Genomic DNA, 17,599 nt, shown 5'->3' with positions numbered 1-17,599 from the left:
TATTCTCAAAAACGGAAAAAAAGGTGTTGCATCGATTTTCCTTCAGTATAATAAAACCAATTATAATTAATTGGACAACCCTGTTTCGGTTAATTGGGCCTAGTCCCGATGTGTCCCATTTAACCAGAATCGACTGTAATCATTGTTTAAGTTAAAAATATATATTGTTCGTACCCTATTATTTATGTAATATTAATAGTTATATTATTGTAGAATAAGGTGTTTATTTATTTTTCAACTTCGTTTTTTATTCAAATGTAACGATGAACAAATTTGTTTGAAACATGCCAAGAAATTGATTTAGGAAAAAAAAATGTATTTATTACATTTTTCATCAGTTAAATTTAACTGATTATTTTTATTGCATTTTATTGATGAATTTTTGTAATTAAGTTTTCTTCTACAACAAAACATATTTTTTTAATAAACTTGAAAAATGTGGAATTTGATTATTATACATATCGGATATATATTTTTATTATAATTATTATTTGTTTAATGAAGAACAAGTTGCTATACTAAATATTTGTAGCGTTTACTTTTTAATTTTATTTTTTATAACTTACAAAATAACTTGTACGGTGATTTTAAACAAAGTTACTTTGTAAGTTATTCAAGTTAGTAGTTGAATAAGCAAAAATATGATTTACCTATTCACTTTTAAAAATCGCTGCCTCGACTTTACTTTGAGTTCGTCAAGGTTTATTTATAAATACTATTTACAATGTAATTAAATGCTTACGAATATTTATTTGAAACAAAGTGATAAATGTTACTGATTTTTTTGTAATCAATAAAATGTTTTGTAAACCATAAATAAAACTTTTTATATAAAACTTATATGACGTCTGTTTATTTTCCAATTGTATTATTTTTTATTCATCCTTTTTACCATGAGAACATTATTCGAATAGTTAAAATACATTATCGTCGCTGTTAAAAAAATATTGCGTTTGTTTTGATGTAAAAATGATAAATTATCTTCAATATCTAAAATTATGTTTACGCAAAGATATTTATTGTTTTCTATAATTCATTATCGTTCAAAATTCTTTAAATATTGACATAAATATTGACATAACGTCGAAAAAAAATATTGCATCAAATACACTAGAGGCATTATTTATTATTTCATTAGACTATTTTTATGATGTTTTTGATTTTTTTTTAATTGTAATAATAAACTCAACCATCTTCGTTCGTCTTAATATCTTATCACTAGGCAATATCGTAATTTACAACATTTTTAGCAAAATGCTACAAGCTACGTTTGATTATATGCGTTTCCCAGTATGTGATAATAATCCATGGTTCGGATCTTGCATACAAATAAAAGGGTCTCTACTAAATATAAGCTTTCCTTAATACAACACAGAAGTCTGTTGTGAACTCATATGTACTGCGACCCAAGATATCTAGGAGTTCCAAATATTTTTTCAATGTGTTTGTCTATCATGGGTAGAATGGCGAATGTTGCTATTGTGCAAGGTGATCACTTAACCAGCCTATGATGGTTTACAAGCCCTGTTATTACCCAAATTTCCATATTCTTCTTCATCTATGTTGAGATATTAAAATGTAGTTCCACAATTGTTTATGATAGGCCTCACCTCCTTTCAATATTTTTCTGTAATTACCCAGACTTCCACATTCTTTTTCATTTATGTTGAGATATTAAAATGTAATATCGTTATTGTTTGGGATAGGTCTCGCCCGCTTTCAATACTTTCATACGGCAAAACAATATTTTTTCATCGTTTTGCTGTATTATATGTATATTATATATGTCGGGTTGTGGTCCCGTGGGTAGTGTTGCGGACTCTTGAGTCAGAGTTTCTTGGTTCGAACCCACTCTACCACAATTTGATACCTATTTCTCATAATGAGTCGCTTTGGCTCGCAGAAATAGTCTGAAATTGAAGTATTTTTGTAAATAATAAAAACACAAATATTTCTCTTTATTATTTAAAAAAAATGGTAAGGAATCGAAGAACCTTACAGAAATTGCACTCATTTCCTACACAAATAAATATGCTTTAAAAAAACTTTTCTTGTTTATCATAAAAATATGTATGGTACACAAAAATAAATATCACAGTTGACTGAAATCCTAGGATATTTCGTGGTTGTGATTAAACGTTTACAGGGTCGGCGCTAGCATATACGGCCGTTTAAAGGGCCAGCTCCAGGAGGCGCTATATCCAACGCCAATTTTTTTTTGACAGAAAATAACTTTTGTCGGTATCAAGAGGGAGGTTTTTTTGTATTCAGCCCCGCTTATACTACACTATACTAGACTTTCTTAGGCTTAAATTTCCTATTAACTTCAACAGAATGACGCTGGCGCTGGGGTTTGTATGATATGCATGTGTTATGGGTAATTTTATTTTTTACAAATAATTCCGCGGTTTTAGGTCTTTGGTGTCTTGAGTAAAAAATTACATACCTAATTCAATATAATATTTTGAAGCGTATGATTTTATAATTATTGAATCCCTTGTTTTAAATCCCAATCTTCCTTAAAGACACATTGACTAAATACTATCGAGACTGTGTATTTACCAAGCAGGTTTCCATAATTTTCGATTTGGTTGTCTTTGGTTTCACATATTTCGTAATTTGCTTGCTTTTTAATTTCACAACGCCTTTGTATTTTTTGTAAATTTTGTACAATTTGATTTAAAATGTTTAGTTTATTAGTTCATTGAACAATCCCTCTTAAGATACTTTATGTTTGAATTAATACATTTTAATTTTTACGCATCGCTTGAAACAATACATTCTTTAAATTCACAACTTATTGAGTATATCCAAATAATTGTTCACAAATCTCGTTTTTATCTAGGAATTACAAAAATTTAAGTAGTGTGGTTGTCAATCATGGGTAGAATTGTGAAAGTTGCATATGTATAAAGTGATCACTTAACCATCCTATGACAACAAGTCATAAGTCCTTTAAATATCCAGACTTCCATTTTCTTCTTCATCTATGTTAAGATGTCAACATTTTTAAACCCTTTTTTTCCATGTGACTTAAAATTTGACCATCATTCTATAATTATGATTTGAATATTTTTATTTGTCATAAAAATGTTTTGCATGTGGGAAGTTTTGCATGAATTAAAGCATTGAATCGTTTTTTTGTTGTTTTTGTTTTACTATGTTTGTATCAAGTCATCATAATAAAAGATGTTCTTGAATATTGATTCTTTTAATATTGCCCATTTTTCCATTATTTTTTTTTCTTTCAGAATGAACCTGAACTCCAGATGGGCGGTAATTTTCTTGGCATTCTTCTATTTTGGAGGATCAACGGAAGCATTCATTAGAAATAGGAGGTGGGCGCAAATCGAACGAAGTAACGAATCCGAAAAACCAAATCCTAATCCCGAAACAGCCGGTGGTTACATCAGCAGATTCAAGAGGAACTTCTACCCGTTCTACTTTCTGGGCAGCCAAACGTTTCCGGAATTGCCCAAAACGTACATAATACGGAGGAACGCGGCTCCGCTACCTCAGCAACCCGCCCCAAATATTGACAACCATCCTGCGACAGTTCACAATACGTTTGTCCCCAACGGAAATCAGATCAACATCTACGAAATATACTGTCCGATAAATAAAATATTTTACATTGGAAATCCTTTTCTACTCTTTCCGTTTCCAGCGGTTCTGCCCAATTTTCCGATGGATCCATCTGACTACGATATGGACGATTTAGACTTAGAAGACATTCCAAAAATTGATAGCCTGGGACCGAAGACTAGTTTGGGAGAAGAAACGCCGGTCAATAGGCCAACAACGATGGCGAAACCGCCGCCATCGTCAAACGAAATACCCAACATCGATACTAACGCGTATTACAACTCTGAAACCGGCGTTTTCCTAGGCGTGGTGAAGCCGATGAGAAAACCGACTTTTAAATTACCACCCTCGGATCATTCTGATCCTCTAGAGCACGACAACGACCCGAATTTGATTCCTCCCAGCCCCGAGACGGGATTCGATCTGAAACCTCAAGTTATCTCGCAAACCACCACTGCGAAGCCTCCACCGCCTCCTGGAGCGAGTCCAAAGTTTCCCAAAAATACGCGAATCGAGAGTAACTCTAACGAGAGGCCCCAAAACCCGAGACCACCTCCGCCCGCTCCTTCGGGAAATCGTCAAAACTACCCTCAGAACACCCCCTGGGAAAAGGACGATAATAACGACGAAGACAATTGCATGCGAGTCATTCAAGTCTGTTGCAAATCCAATATTCCTACTAAATGCTTGCAAGATAATAATTGCCATCTTTTCGATAATCCTTGCGAAGCATTCCAATAAATATAGTACACACAGTATTATTACACTTGCTAAGTATTATTCCTAATCATCAAATAAAGACTTAAGATATTGATTGCCTGTATTATTATTTATTTTAATATATAGCTTTATTATAAAGCTGTCACCTAAAACGCGTCAAAACAAAAATATGTTTTTTTATGGAATGTACGGAAGTGAAGTGGCGTGAAGAGTGAAGAAACCCAGAAAATGGCAAAAGAAGGATGAGAGTAGACTGGATTCAGTCGAAATGCGATCTCTTAAATGAATGTGTTTCAAAACGATGTATGATAGATGTTAGAATGGTGAAATAAGGAGTGAATACAATGCTTAGATAAGCATTACCGATAAAATCATGAAAGGTATATTATATTGATGGATGGTGTGGACATGTGGAACGAATAAGCGAGGAAAGAACGGTAAATAAATTTATGAGATGAATGCAGTTGGAAAAGCAGCAGAGGAAGACCGAAAAAACGGAAGTTGTGAATGAAAAAATGCATTAATATGAAAGAGGCAAAGATTGTTTGCTTTGGTTGCAACAGATTTAACATTAAGAATTTTTTCTTTGTTTTTGTATTCTAAACAGTTTCATATGAAATTTCTTTTATAGGATGAATTTCACGACCAAGTGGGCAATGCTATATTGCCTTTTATTCTATTTTGGTGGATTCACTCATGCAACTCCTGTGCTTCGTCTAAAATTTGAGCAAAATTTTACTCCTCGACCTTCTGCGGCTCCTCAGACGACCAGCAACTATAATACGCATATGTCCGCATATGAATTCATTCCCTATGCAATATGCACTCTATGTTTAGCTAAAGATGAATGCGTCAATTACGTTTGTATTTCTACACCGAAGCCTACTACACGTCGTAGTCGACCAAAGCATTCTCAAATAGTACAACCGACTCCGACAGAACAACCAAATGAAGAGATTAATCCTTTGAAGCAAAGTGTTGATAATTCGCTTTTAAAACCTACAGCCCCATAAGCCAACATAATCTCCGTTGAAAATTTATTTGGTGAATGCTCAACATCGACCACGATTTAAAAACACTACCATCATGAAAGCATGTTTTACCAACTTTAAAGTAACTCTTTTTTTAATTTTGGATATTTAAAGCATTAACTTCAAGTCATAAAACAAACCCCGAAGAGGGCAACAGGTTGTTGCCGAAACTAATTGATTTTCAATAAAAATGTAAGTGGATTAAAAAACAAAGTGATTTTATTTCTCCAAAATATAAGTCACTTTTTCATTACAACCCTCAGACCACCAGTATCTGATAAACCACACATTTATCATATTTACATCAATAAACGATAGCAGTTTTCACCCTTATTATATATATATATTTATTTGTATTCTTTTTAATATTGGCAAAACTTTATTTTGAATATTCCTTCTCGAAATAATGATACCGCCCGTTTTAATTCAGACAAGAAAGAACAAAAAACTTAATATCGTACTATATATGTATTAATAAAACATAAACCTTTAAAAGTATACAAAAATTAAAGAAAGAATATTAATGTGCTCTAGTTTTATTAGTGGATGTATTTGTATTTTTTATGTTAAAGAATCGTGTTTTGATCATATTATACTTTTTATATTAAATATGTAAAAAAACTAACTATGTGATTTTATTTTCAACATTTTGAGTGTGTCCAAATACCTCACAAATACGTTCACATACCTAGATTATCTCCAATGAGGAGTATTTTTTTACATTATTTTTGACATCTCAGCATATATGAAAAAGAATATGGAAGTCTGGGCATTTATATGCCTCAAAAATACAATTACCTTTTCAAAATACTCACAAAATAAACCTTTATTAACGGTTTAAAGGTTTTGTTAAACCTTTATTGAACTTACTATGACAGGTCGTGAGCCCTGTAAATATCTAGGCTTTCATATACTTCTTCATCTATGTTGAGATATCAAAACGTAAAAAAGACGTATTAAAGGAATATCATGTTGCTGTTGTAAACATGTTTAAAAAGATTATCAAATATCTGACTAAAAGATTTTTTAAAAATGGAAATTTATGTATTAAACGTCAAATCAAACATTGTTTTCTTTTAATCTACTTTAAGTAATATTTATAATAAAATAAGTGTTTTTTAATTGTTAAAAAAACAAAAAAATCTTTTTTGTGACGTTTGTTTTGCCTAGTTATGGTATTTTCCAAGGAATGTTTAATACATAAATTAAAATGGAGTTCTACAAATTGAACTCCCAATCTACCAATAAAAATAGTAATCCCTATTTTGTTCCGATTATGAAAGTCTTTAGAAAATGAAAATCCCTTTTTTGTTTTACAAAAATGAAATTTGATTATATACGTTTAAATTGTCAATTAAATGATTTAAATAAAATTATTTATCAAAAAACGATATTTGTGTGGGAGTACGATAAATGTATGAATTAATATAAATAATTTATATCTAAGTTGGACTCAAATCGAATTTGGAGAACGAATCTGTACTAAGATTTACCATTTAAATTAAATTACGGTTAAATGGGTTTCACAATTGGATTATTTATTGAAAATCGGTTTTAACCGGTAAAATATTTTACTTTATTTGATTTTTTTATTACAGAATGAAATTAACCACAGCATGGATATTATGTTGGCTAATACTTTATATAGAAGGACCAACTATAACATTTGCTAGGAAAATACATACTACGCAAAATATAAGGCCAGGTTCATTAAAGAACAATTCTGAAGATATTTCACCTCAAACAGAACCGAATGTACCACACTTCAATAAACAAATTACCATTGTTCATGAATTCACAATAAAAAATCCAGTGCTTAATAAAATATACGAATTGAGACCTATCAAGTACCCACATAAAGTATTATATTATATTCAATTCAACCAAAACCATACAATAACGTTTATACAAGGTATTTTAAAAATTAATAAGTATAAATTGCGTTATGAGTACAAAAAGAACTCTTTGAAATACTATGTTACCTTATTCTCAACTGTCGAACCTGATGCAAATGAGGGTCAACCAATAGAACCATCAAATCAAAATAGTGCAAACTTAACTCGAAGTCATCATGACCATACAACTGGGCGACCTCTTTCTACTGGGAACACTCCAACATCTACAGTTTCCACAGACGTGTCGGTTCCAGAGATTGATACAAGATCATTTTTTCCTTCACCAAAGCAAGAATTACCAGATATTAACCCCGGAAAATATTATAACACTTCGACTGGAGTCTTTCTCGGTGTTGTAAAACCACTCAGAAATGCAACATTTTTACTGCCACCTTCAGACCATTCGGATATGTTGATATTTATTTAATTTTTAAATTTAGTTTCAGACTCCTGTAAGATCCTGTCCAATTATTTTTATCAATAAGTAATGATAACAATGAATTTTCCATGAACTTGACGATAATGAACGCCCAGTACATCTAGCTACAATAAAAATACTTGAATCGATTACGTTCGTTTAAATGTTTGTATTATTATTATTTCAAAATAACGATTATTTCAAAGACCGCAAGACAACGCGCAATTGTGTTATTTTTTCATATTAAGTTTTGTACTTTTATATTGATATTAAATATTTTGAAAAAAACATATATTGTTAACATTATTTTTATCTTAAAATCTTTTAAACCCATTTTCGAGAGGGAGAACAACAATAAAACAACAATGGGGTGTAAGAAAAGTGTGTTAAGATGATTTAGACATGTGAATGGAATGAATGAAAAAGTATTGTTAAACAAATTTATGAGGCGAATGTGGTTGGTAATAAAAGTAGAAAAATACCGAAAAAAAATTGGCATGATCAAGTTTTTCAAATACTTGAAAGTGGTCAAGTATTATTCGGAATAATAGACGAGTATGTATGAGGAGATGCATGAGAGGCGTAGATTGTTTCCTAAAACAGGTGTGGCGTTCTAAACTCTCTATCTACCCCTGCAGGAAGCGGCGTGATGGTTAGATAATTTTTATTTTGAATAGAGAAAAGTCTTGTAGATTTCCCAACAAAGAATGCCAAGTCTTAAAAATGATTTTACAGAAAAGAATTTATTAAAATTTAAACAATTTATGTATGAAAGAACGATAAATGTTTAAAAAAACAAATACTCATATTAAATAGTATTTTAAAGCATAAATTTACATAACGATCAATTGAAAGAGCAGAGTACAAAAGATCATTGAAAATAATGAATGATGGTAAACTTACAACTAAAACGCTCTCCTTATCATCCATTGTTCACTTTGTGTAATACCACAGAGTTATCAATGCTTTTAACATACAAAATAAATTACGGATATTTTAGAAGTAAACTAATTCACTTAATTTTTTTTTGCGACAGACGCCTTTAACTTTAACTTTTCCTGATTTTTCAAATTCTTTGCTTACAGAATGAAGTTAATCACACCATGGATATTGTTTTGGCTTTTACTTTATACGGAAGGACCATCGATAACGTTTGCCCAGGAAAAACGTCTTAAGAAAGGAAGAAGAACCTGCTTTTTAAGGAAAAATCTTCAATATGGCACCTCTCAAACTCAACAGTTTCCTTCACCAAACGACGAAGAAAATAATAAGAGGAATACCATTACTTGTGTACTGTCAATAAAAGATCCGGAGTTTGATAAGATGTACGAAATAATTTACAACACCCCAAGCCGAGTATTATGCTACATTCGATTCTACCAAAATAATACGATGACATTTTTGAATGATAGTTTAAAGAATATCCTTTCTTATGACTTGTCAGTCTGTGTCGACGTGAGCTGTATCAAAAAGAAAAAGTTGATATATTATATTACATTAGTTCCATTAGATGTTGGTGACGATCCTCCACCATTTACAAAGGCTACTTTTGAACCGAATATTTACTCTACAATACCTTCAGTTGCACCAACCAAACCATTTTCAGAGACTGGAAAGATATTACCGTTTCGTATACCAGAAGATATTATACGAAACTTCGATCACACCAAATATTATAGCTCGCAAACTGGAGTTTTTCTCGGAGTTGTGAAACCACTCAGAAATACATCATTTGAGCTTCCACCGTCTGACCACTCAGATCCTGAAAATTATGGTTTAATATTTAATTGATCTGAAGCTTTAGTTTTGTGAAATTTTTAAATATTTATTTAAATATATTACATTCAAAAGTCTCATATAAAATATTCCCGATAAGTAATTTCCATTAATGATTTTGAGACATGGGATTAAGGTTAACAATACTGATAAAACAAATAAGAAAACACAGGGCAAAATACAAAATATAAAGCAATTAAAGGTAAAGTAAATAGGCATTTAAAAACACATTAGGCAAGAAGCATGTTTAAAGGAAAAAATAAGAAAATATAACTAAGTACTAATAGAACTATTTTTTTTTCTTTTTCTTTTTAATTCTTTTGCATTTTACAACAATATAAATACAAATACAAAAAAAATATTTGAATATAAAAAAGATCCGACAAAGGCATGGCCTGTGTGTGGGTATACGATAATCTTTCAAAGTAAAGTGATCATTTAAACCAGCCTATGACGGTCGTCAGCCCCGCAAATGCCTAGACTTCCATATTCTTCTTCATCAATGTTGAGATGTCAAAAAACAATATTATCTACATATTTATTTGGAAAAAACTTTGTATAATAATATGATGATTAAAACATAATTGAATCAAACACTTGTATAAAACCACTTTTGTGTTTATTAATGTAAACACAACTAGTTTCGAGAACCACAGATTACAAAAAGATCATACCGCGCAACAATCTGTAAAAATGCGTAATTAAATACACATTCCTTCTAGTCTCTAAATTGTTGTAGCCAAGCATATCCTGGAGAAACTCGGTCGGGTAGAGCCAAGAATAATAGCCGTGCTCTCTCATGTAGAGATACCTCAGAAACTTCTTTGGACTTTTTCTACCATAAGAGAGTCCTGTAGGTTTCACATTCCTATATACAGGTTGGTTTTGTATATAGGAATGTGAAACATCTATGCCGACGCTGTCTTAGGTAACTATCGGGCACATACAGACCAATGCTTCCTGATAGTCTCTCATGTAGAGATACCTCAGAAACTTCTTTTGGACTTTTTCTACCATAAGAGAGTCCTGTAGGTTTCATATTCCTATATACAGTTTGGTCTTGTATATAGCAATGTGAAACATTTATGCCAACGCTGTCTTAGGTTACAATCGGGCACATACAGACCAATGCTTCCTGATGGTCTCTCATGTAGAGATACCTCAGAAACTTGGACTTTCTCTACCATAAGAGAGTCCTGTAAGTTACCTAGAAACATCTATGCCGATGCTTTCTTAGGTAACTATCGGGCACATACAGAGGAATGCTGCGGATGATTTCAGGATGATGAATAGAGCGACAGGGGGCTCACCTTCGGGCTTGTGGTGCGGCGGCCTGGAGCGGTCCCCGCGCCCCATGGCGGAGGCGAGCGACGAGCGGCGCCGCCCTGCCGGGCCCCCCCTGCCCCCCGCGCCCCCGCACCCGTACTATCGGCCCCCGCGCCCGGCCCCGCACAGCGCTACCGTGTTGTCGTGGTTGTGCCAGATTCCTGAAACACGAAAATTCAACATATATATATATAGATATAAAACAACATATTCAAATTGAAGGTGTAACCTCAAACATGCAAGATCAGTACGCGACCGGGTGCGCGAGAAGCTACACGTGTTGTCCGCACACAACTTTTATTTAGAGTATTTTTATTACAATTTTTTTAACTCCTACAAAAATTATTGAATTTATGACCATTGTAAATATGAGTTTACTAGAGATATCTATGATTACATTGGGAAAGCTTTTATTGAGCAGAGATCTTGTATTTGGATGTATTCAAGATCTCAACTTTTTACATACTGGGAGACGGCAAATAACATGATTTTTTATTTTTATCTTCTTCCCGGCTACACCCCAATTTATCGTCTTTGTAAACTGCTGGGGTCAGCTCTCTTCGTCCTCGGGTTGTAGTTTCTTCTGTCATAGACAACGTCACCAAGGCCATGTCTTCGAACCATGTTTTCTCTTTGCAGCATCCATGAATTTTTTGTCTGCCTCTAGATATCTTTTGAGGAATATCCATTTCTATTGCCTGGTTTACGACATGCTCGAGTTCTCTGCGTCCTATATGCCCATACCATCTCAATTGTCTTTCCATTGATTTTAAAAATTTATGGCGGTTTTAATTTGATCATTAATTTGTGTAGACAAGAATTTGGACACACCCAATTCAATAAACATATTCAGACCTCGTAAACGTAACTATCTCTTGAAATCTATTTAAGACACGTGTTTCGATGCATTCTGCATCATTTTCAAACATCGTATCAGTGTCACAATAGATTTTAAGAAAAAATGGTATTTACCAAGTAAAACTCAAATTAAAAACGGAATGATATTTCCACAAAATTACTGCCTAATCAATCAATGAAAATATTGAGATCTTTAAAAACATTCACAAATTTTGTCATCAAACTTGGTCTCTGGAGGCTTTCACTTTGTTAATATAATTATTTCCATAACAAAAATATGACCATACCATCCTTTAGTATCTGAAATCTCAATTTTCTCTAAACCAATTACTCAACAATCAATCCAAACTTTGGGAAACTTTTGGGAGTATTACATTTAATTGGTTTCCGGGTTCTCAACTTCATAAGAAACAATGTTCAAAGTAAAATCTATTTAAATTTCCGAATTTTAGAAGTTTAGTTTATTTTAACAAGGAGTTCTTTGGATATAATGGAATACGCAAGGACATCTGAAATTTCAATGCTTTTATTGAAAACATATGAACCATATTATCTGTAATTAAATTTATGTTAATATGTTTGAATATATTTCAAGGATATCAGAATAAAAAAAGAATGCCAAACCAGTAGAAAAGTTTTTTTAAAAACGAATCTAGCTATCCCACTCGCCTATGATCTAATTTTAATGATCTCTTATTCATAAGATTGTCTACTAATTTGAAAGCTTACTTACATAATTCAACCACAGATGTTGCCGAAAACTCACATGTGAAAGAACGTGTCAATCATATAAAATATGTACAAGTTCCGAAATTTTGAGAAGTGTTGTTATCAATTATGGGTAAAATGTGAATGGTAAATGTAACACGTGTACTCTTATTAGGTGATCACTTAATCAAACCATAAGAGTTTGTAAGCCCTGTGAATACCGAAACTCCCATATTCTTCTTTATTTTTTAATATTATCAATTTAAATCATTCCTGAATTTGTGAAGAAAAACCAAGAATTTCTGAGGAAAACTTTGGATATATTCAAAATATAGTGGATACATTCGGGAATTCAAAAGTATCATTATCACTCATCACTAATTTAACGTTTCAATTCCCTCGCGCTTAGATTATAAAATATTTCGATTTAATTCTCATTTAAATTTGACTGTTGGATAAACAAAATAAAACGCTTTGTATGAAATTTCAATTTTTTAATTTTTTTTCCGTATTTTCCAAACAGACATAACTTTGATGTTTTCAGGTCATGAAAATCTAAATTTCAGCGGCCGCTGAAATATAACGAATTGAAATCTGTTCGTCGCCCTTGAAACTTGAACCGACTACATTGGCCCTAATAAGCCTAGACAAGTTGACGGGATGTGACGCCATAGGCCCCGCGGGAAATCATTTCCAGAGTTAAAGGCGAGATCGTCTCCGAAGTCGAAGAAACATATATTATTTTCTTTATAGAATTCATCCCCTTTGACAAGAATATTGAAATGTATTTTCTTCCGAGAAAATGAGGGTTAGTGGAAGCGTATTCAATCTCCCTAAATAAACACTAAGGGTAGCAGTATATTTATGAGGAAGGGTATGTATATATGAATATCTTTTCAATTTCCCTATACTTTGTGCCGAACAATCTCTGCTCGTTAACATCAAGGAAAGTGATTATTTTTCGTGAACATTTTTTTTTACTATACCTTTGAAACGGTAATCAAAATTTTCTCGTTACTGTAATTATTCTTCTTTTTCCTTCTAATATGCTCAACCACTGGCACTGATGCATGAAAGGGAGGGTATAATAATAAAATATTTATATATTTTGAAAAATTATTTTATCAAATTTATTTCGTAAGATCGCAATGTAATAAGAACAATATTCGCAGTAATACAAAGGAGAGTGAATTCAAAATAAACAAACCCTCTCATCCAGCTGATATTCCAAGATGGACAAATAAACATTATTACAATATCAAAATGCCAACTGCAGCTCGGAAGTAAACAAGAGATCGTGATCGTCTCACATTGTGTGCAGTATGCACCAACTGAATGCATTAAAAGCGGCCTGTAGAGAGCGAAGATCCTTTGAAATCACAACCTTTTCATATTCCTTGTAGATTTAAGATTACGTTGTGCTCAATAAATGTTAGCGAATGAAAAACAAAGGTAGATTCTTTTAAAACAAGCATGTAGAGTTACTTAAATGTGGTATATGTATGTTTAGTATGTAAAAATACATTTACATACAAAACATGTATACAAAACATGTGTACTTGTTTACTTTTCCTTTTATGATATAACATTGTACCTTTTAATTTATCAATGTACATAAAGCTTATTTTAAAAGTTAAACATTTGTATAATACCATATATTGAGTTTTATTTCATTGCACAATAGTTTCGAAAACTACAGTTGTTTTACAAGTTTTCAAAACTAATTGTGCGTATTGAAATAAAACTCGCTACGTGGTGTTTAATATTTTAAATAATCAACATGTCTTCCACAAAGTTAATGCCGAACCAATACATAATATAATGGACATTAAGTTAATCATATTTTTGTTGCTACTTTTGTATAACATACATACACTCATCTTTTTTGTCTCTTATAGTTTTTTTTGTTAAGTATTTAAGAATATAAATACGCTTTAAATTTTCCCGTGAGTTTTATATTTTACAAAACTCATTTTATAACAATTACATGACTAGTACAAACCCTCATACAAAAATACTTTTTTTTTTCATCATATTCAAATATAAATTTAGATAAAATTAAAGGTATAAAAATTATCTTTAAATATCATAAGAAGAGATAATGAAGCAAGCAAAACAAAAATATAATAAAAGTGAAAACCTTATTTGTTAAATTTCTTAGAAAAAATATTATTTGATTCAAATGACCGATATTTATCGTGTGCTAAATATAACGTATAACACAATGCATTAAAATATCGTAAAGCTTCTTATAAAAAAACATTAATGAAAACTGTGTCATTAAATTAGTAAATTATTTAAAACAATACCATTAAATAAATTAATATTTAAATGGAATATAAAATATAATTGATCCCTAGACGTAATTCATTAATTTTAAGGGCTCATATTTCAGAATTCTAGGCTTCGACCCTAGAGAGTGGACGTAATAGGCTGTAGAAGATAAAAGTTAGCGCCGCGGGGGACAATTTGTCAAAATTTGCTGAAATATCATTCAAACCCATACCCTTAACCTAGGGATGGAATTTAATATACTCGTCGTATCAAGTTTTTCTGAACGCATTTTTTTAATGATCCAAACCTATCCTCTTACTAATATATAAAAAAACATGTTTAAAAATATATATATTATGGTGTTTTGGCTGTTAATACTTTCCTACTTTATTCGTTTGGGTAACTAGAGATAATACGTAGTCTTGGAAAATGTTTTTAATGCATACATAAAAACATAATATGCATATGAGACTAAGTTTGCTGTTAATTTTAAAACTTAGAATAAAATTAAATAATATTTCGTCCACATAACAAAATATGTAGATATCAAAAATATGTGTTATTTATTGCCACCCACTCTAATGGTATATAGGAATCTACATCAAGTTGATAAAATGTTAATTTGTTATTTTTATTATACAATTATATTATTTATTGATTCGGCATTAACTTTGTGGAATGACATGATTATTTTAATTTAATTAAACACTTGAATAATCCACTGAATTGAGTTATTTTTTTTTTGTCGTTTTCGAAACTAGTCGTAAATAAAAATAAAACTCAATTCAGTGGATTATTCGTGTGTTTAATTTAATTAAAATTTTATTATACAATATGAGGGCAAGGTGATTAATCCTGCGCTTCAGGTAACAGTGCAGGATGATATGTATTAAATAAATATTGAAGTGAAAAAACATATTTATTTAGACACACTATGAATTAAACTCAGAACCCAATATCCTAACCATTAAACAAAAATATGTTTTGTTTACTGCTAAATAAGTATGATACTATTGTATATTGACGAACTATTTTTTACCCACAACATTTTTAATTTGTGTCAAGTTGTTTTCAAATACGGTGAATGTTGCAAATGTATGAAGTGATCACTTTACCAGCCTATGATAGTTCATAAGCCCTGTAAATACCCAGACTTCCGTATTCTTCTTCATCTTTGATGAGATGTTAAAAACGTAACTACTTTTTGGATATATATATATATATATATATATATATATATATATATATATATATATATATATATGTATATATATATATATATATATATATATATATATTTTATAAATATATATTATATATATATATATATATATATATATATATATATATATATATATATATATATATATATATATATATATATATAAAAATAAATAAAACCCTTATCCGCACCCCAATGGTACATAGGGCACTGCGTCAAATTGACGCAGTGTTATCTTGATCATTACTTACATGAAGGCAAGGTGATCAGTCTTGCGCTTCGGGAACCAGTCCAGGGTAATATTAAATAAATATTAGAGTGTAAAATCACTAATATTTATTTTCACCCCCCCTGGGAATCGAACCCGGGACCTCCAGCACGGTAGATAAACACGCTGACCATTACACCACGGAGGTGGAGGCGGAAAAATCAATATTGTAATAAAATAAGCAAAATATAAAATGGTTTCTAATAAACTGTCTGAATATCAATGGAAATTTTTATAAAAAAAAACTTAAAATCAACAAAAATAAAAACAAACAAGTAATATTGTTTTATTTATTCAAAGTTGAAAAAAAATCCCTAAAGTTTTCCCGGTAGTTAGATTTACTCATTTAACTTTGAATATAAACCCGATGTCGTGTAAATCCGTGAGTTAAATAAACGCGTACGTAAACAGCTAAAGCTTTTCGATTTCAGAAACTTTAGGCAGAAAGCTCTACGCTTTACACTTAATTCACTTTACGATGCAAAAGCTCTCCAGTGAAACTATACCCAGCTTTATAAGTCTTTTATAACTTTATCCTTTGAATGGGGACAACTTCAAATAGGAGCTTTTACGTTGTTCCGTGCATTACAATACGTAACATATATTATTCGATTGAATTGCGAATACTATCGTAACGACATCGAAACGATTTAATGTGTTAGTTATTTAAATAAAATACCTACTTTAAGTATTAACAGGAATGGTTTTTTTAATATAGTATACGAAAGTGAATAAACTCGATTATTCAAATGAAACTAGTATTTGCGTTATAAACGATATTTACAATAAATATCCCAAATATTTATATTTCCGATAATAAAGGAATGATTAAGAAGATATTCGCTATCACAGAATTCATTCCACCTGAGACTACCGAAGAGTCTCACGCCCGATTTTTTTAAGAATGTACATAAATTAAAATTTCTTTGTTTTTTAAAACCTAAATTGAAAAAAAAAATTAAAAAAAAATAAATAAATATATATATATATATATATATATATATATATATATATATATATATATATATATATATATATATATATATATATTTATATATATATATATATATATATATATATATAAATATATATATATATATATATATATATATATATATATATATATATATATATATATATAAATATATATATATATATATATATATATATATATATATATATATATATTTATATATATATATATATATATATATATATATATATATATATATATATATATATATATATATATATATATATATATATATATATATATATATATATATATATATATATGTATATATATATATATATATATATATATATATATATATATATATATATATATATATACATATATTTATATATTTTTAAAAAAATTAACCTCTCGATTACTGCTTTCTTTTCAAAACCAAACGATATTTCGACAAAAAACTTATTTTTTCGATGCAAAAAAGGTATTTTAAGATAAAAATCAATTAGGTAAAATGTTACATTTAGTTGCAAAATAAAGAATAC

General features: G+C 30.4%; 3 protein-coding genes across 9 annotated transcripts in view; 2 read left to right on the top strand and 1 right to left on the bottom strand.

Annotated features, from left to right (window-relative positions):
• The window catches only part of LOC148306570 (uncharacterized), a 93,080-nt gene extending 88,681 nt beyond the window's left edge, over window positions 1-4,399 (top strand). For both annotated transcript variants that reach the window (XM_088264730.1, XM_088264729.1), the window contains one exon: window positions 3,252-4,399. In XM_088264730.1, the coding sequence (XP_088120856.1) occupies window positions 3,253-4,326 (1,074 nt within the window). In that variant the 5' untranslated portion in view covers window position 3,252 and the 3' untranslated portion in view covers window positions 4,327-4,399. The remainder of the gene's footprint in view (window positions 1-3,251) is intronic.
• The window catches only part of LOC148306569 (uncharacterized), a 198,861-nt gene extending 188,069 nt beyond the window's left edge, over window positions 1-10,792 (bottom strand). Inside the window, exon 1 of the mRNA XM_088264731.1 lies at window positions 10,736-10,792. Within this exon, the coding sequence (XP_088120857.1) occupies window positions 10,736-10,781 (46 nt within the window). The 5' untranslated portion in view covers window positions 10,782-10,792. The remainder of the gene's footprint in view (window positions 1-10,735) is intronic.
• LOC148306568 (uncharacterized) overlaps window positions 1-10,971 on the top strand; it is a 100,120-nt gene extending 89,149 nt beyond the window's left edge. For 2 of the 6 annotated variants that reach the window (XR_015837982.1, XR_015837979.1), the window contains exon 2: window positions 6,935-7,939. Coding sequence is in view for 1 of the 6 variants with exons in the window: in XM_088264732.1 (XP_088120858.1) it covers window positions 8,736-8,974; window positions 10,707-10,971 (504 nt within the window). In the remaining 5 variants the exon portion in view is untranslated. Of the gene's footprint in view, window positions 1-4,936; window positions 5,962-6,934; window positions 7,940-8,734; window positions 9,715-10,706 lie in introns of those variants that run through there. The other 4 variants (XR_015837981.1, XR_015837980.1, XM_088264732.1 and 1 more) reach the window with 3 other exon arrangements.
• The last annotated feature ends 6,628 nt before the right edge of the window (window positions 10,972-17,599 follow it).

This window comes from Brachycentrus maculatus, unplaced genomic scaffold, assembly GCF_059751285.1.
Source record: "Brachycentrus maculatus isolate JH-2025_06_01 unplaced genomic scaffold, ASM5975128v1 h1tg000237l, whole genome shotgun sequence".
Taxonomy (NCBI): Eukaryota; Metazoa; Arthropoda; class Insecta; order Trichoptera; family Brachycentridae; genus Brachycentrus; species Brachycentrus maculatus.
Note: the sequence above shows the minus strand (reverse complement) of the source record. Positions and strands in the feature narration are given on the sequence as shown.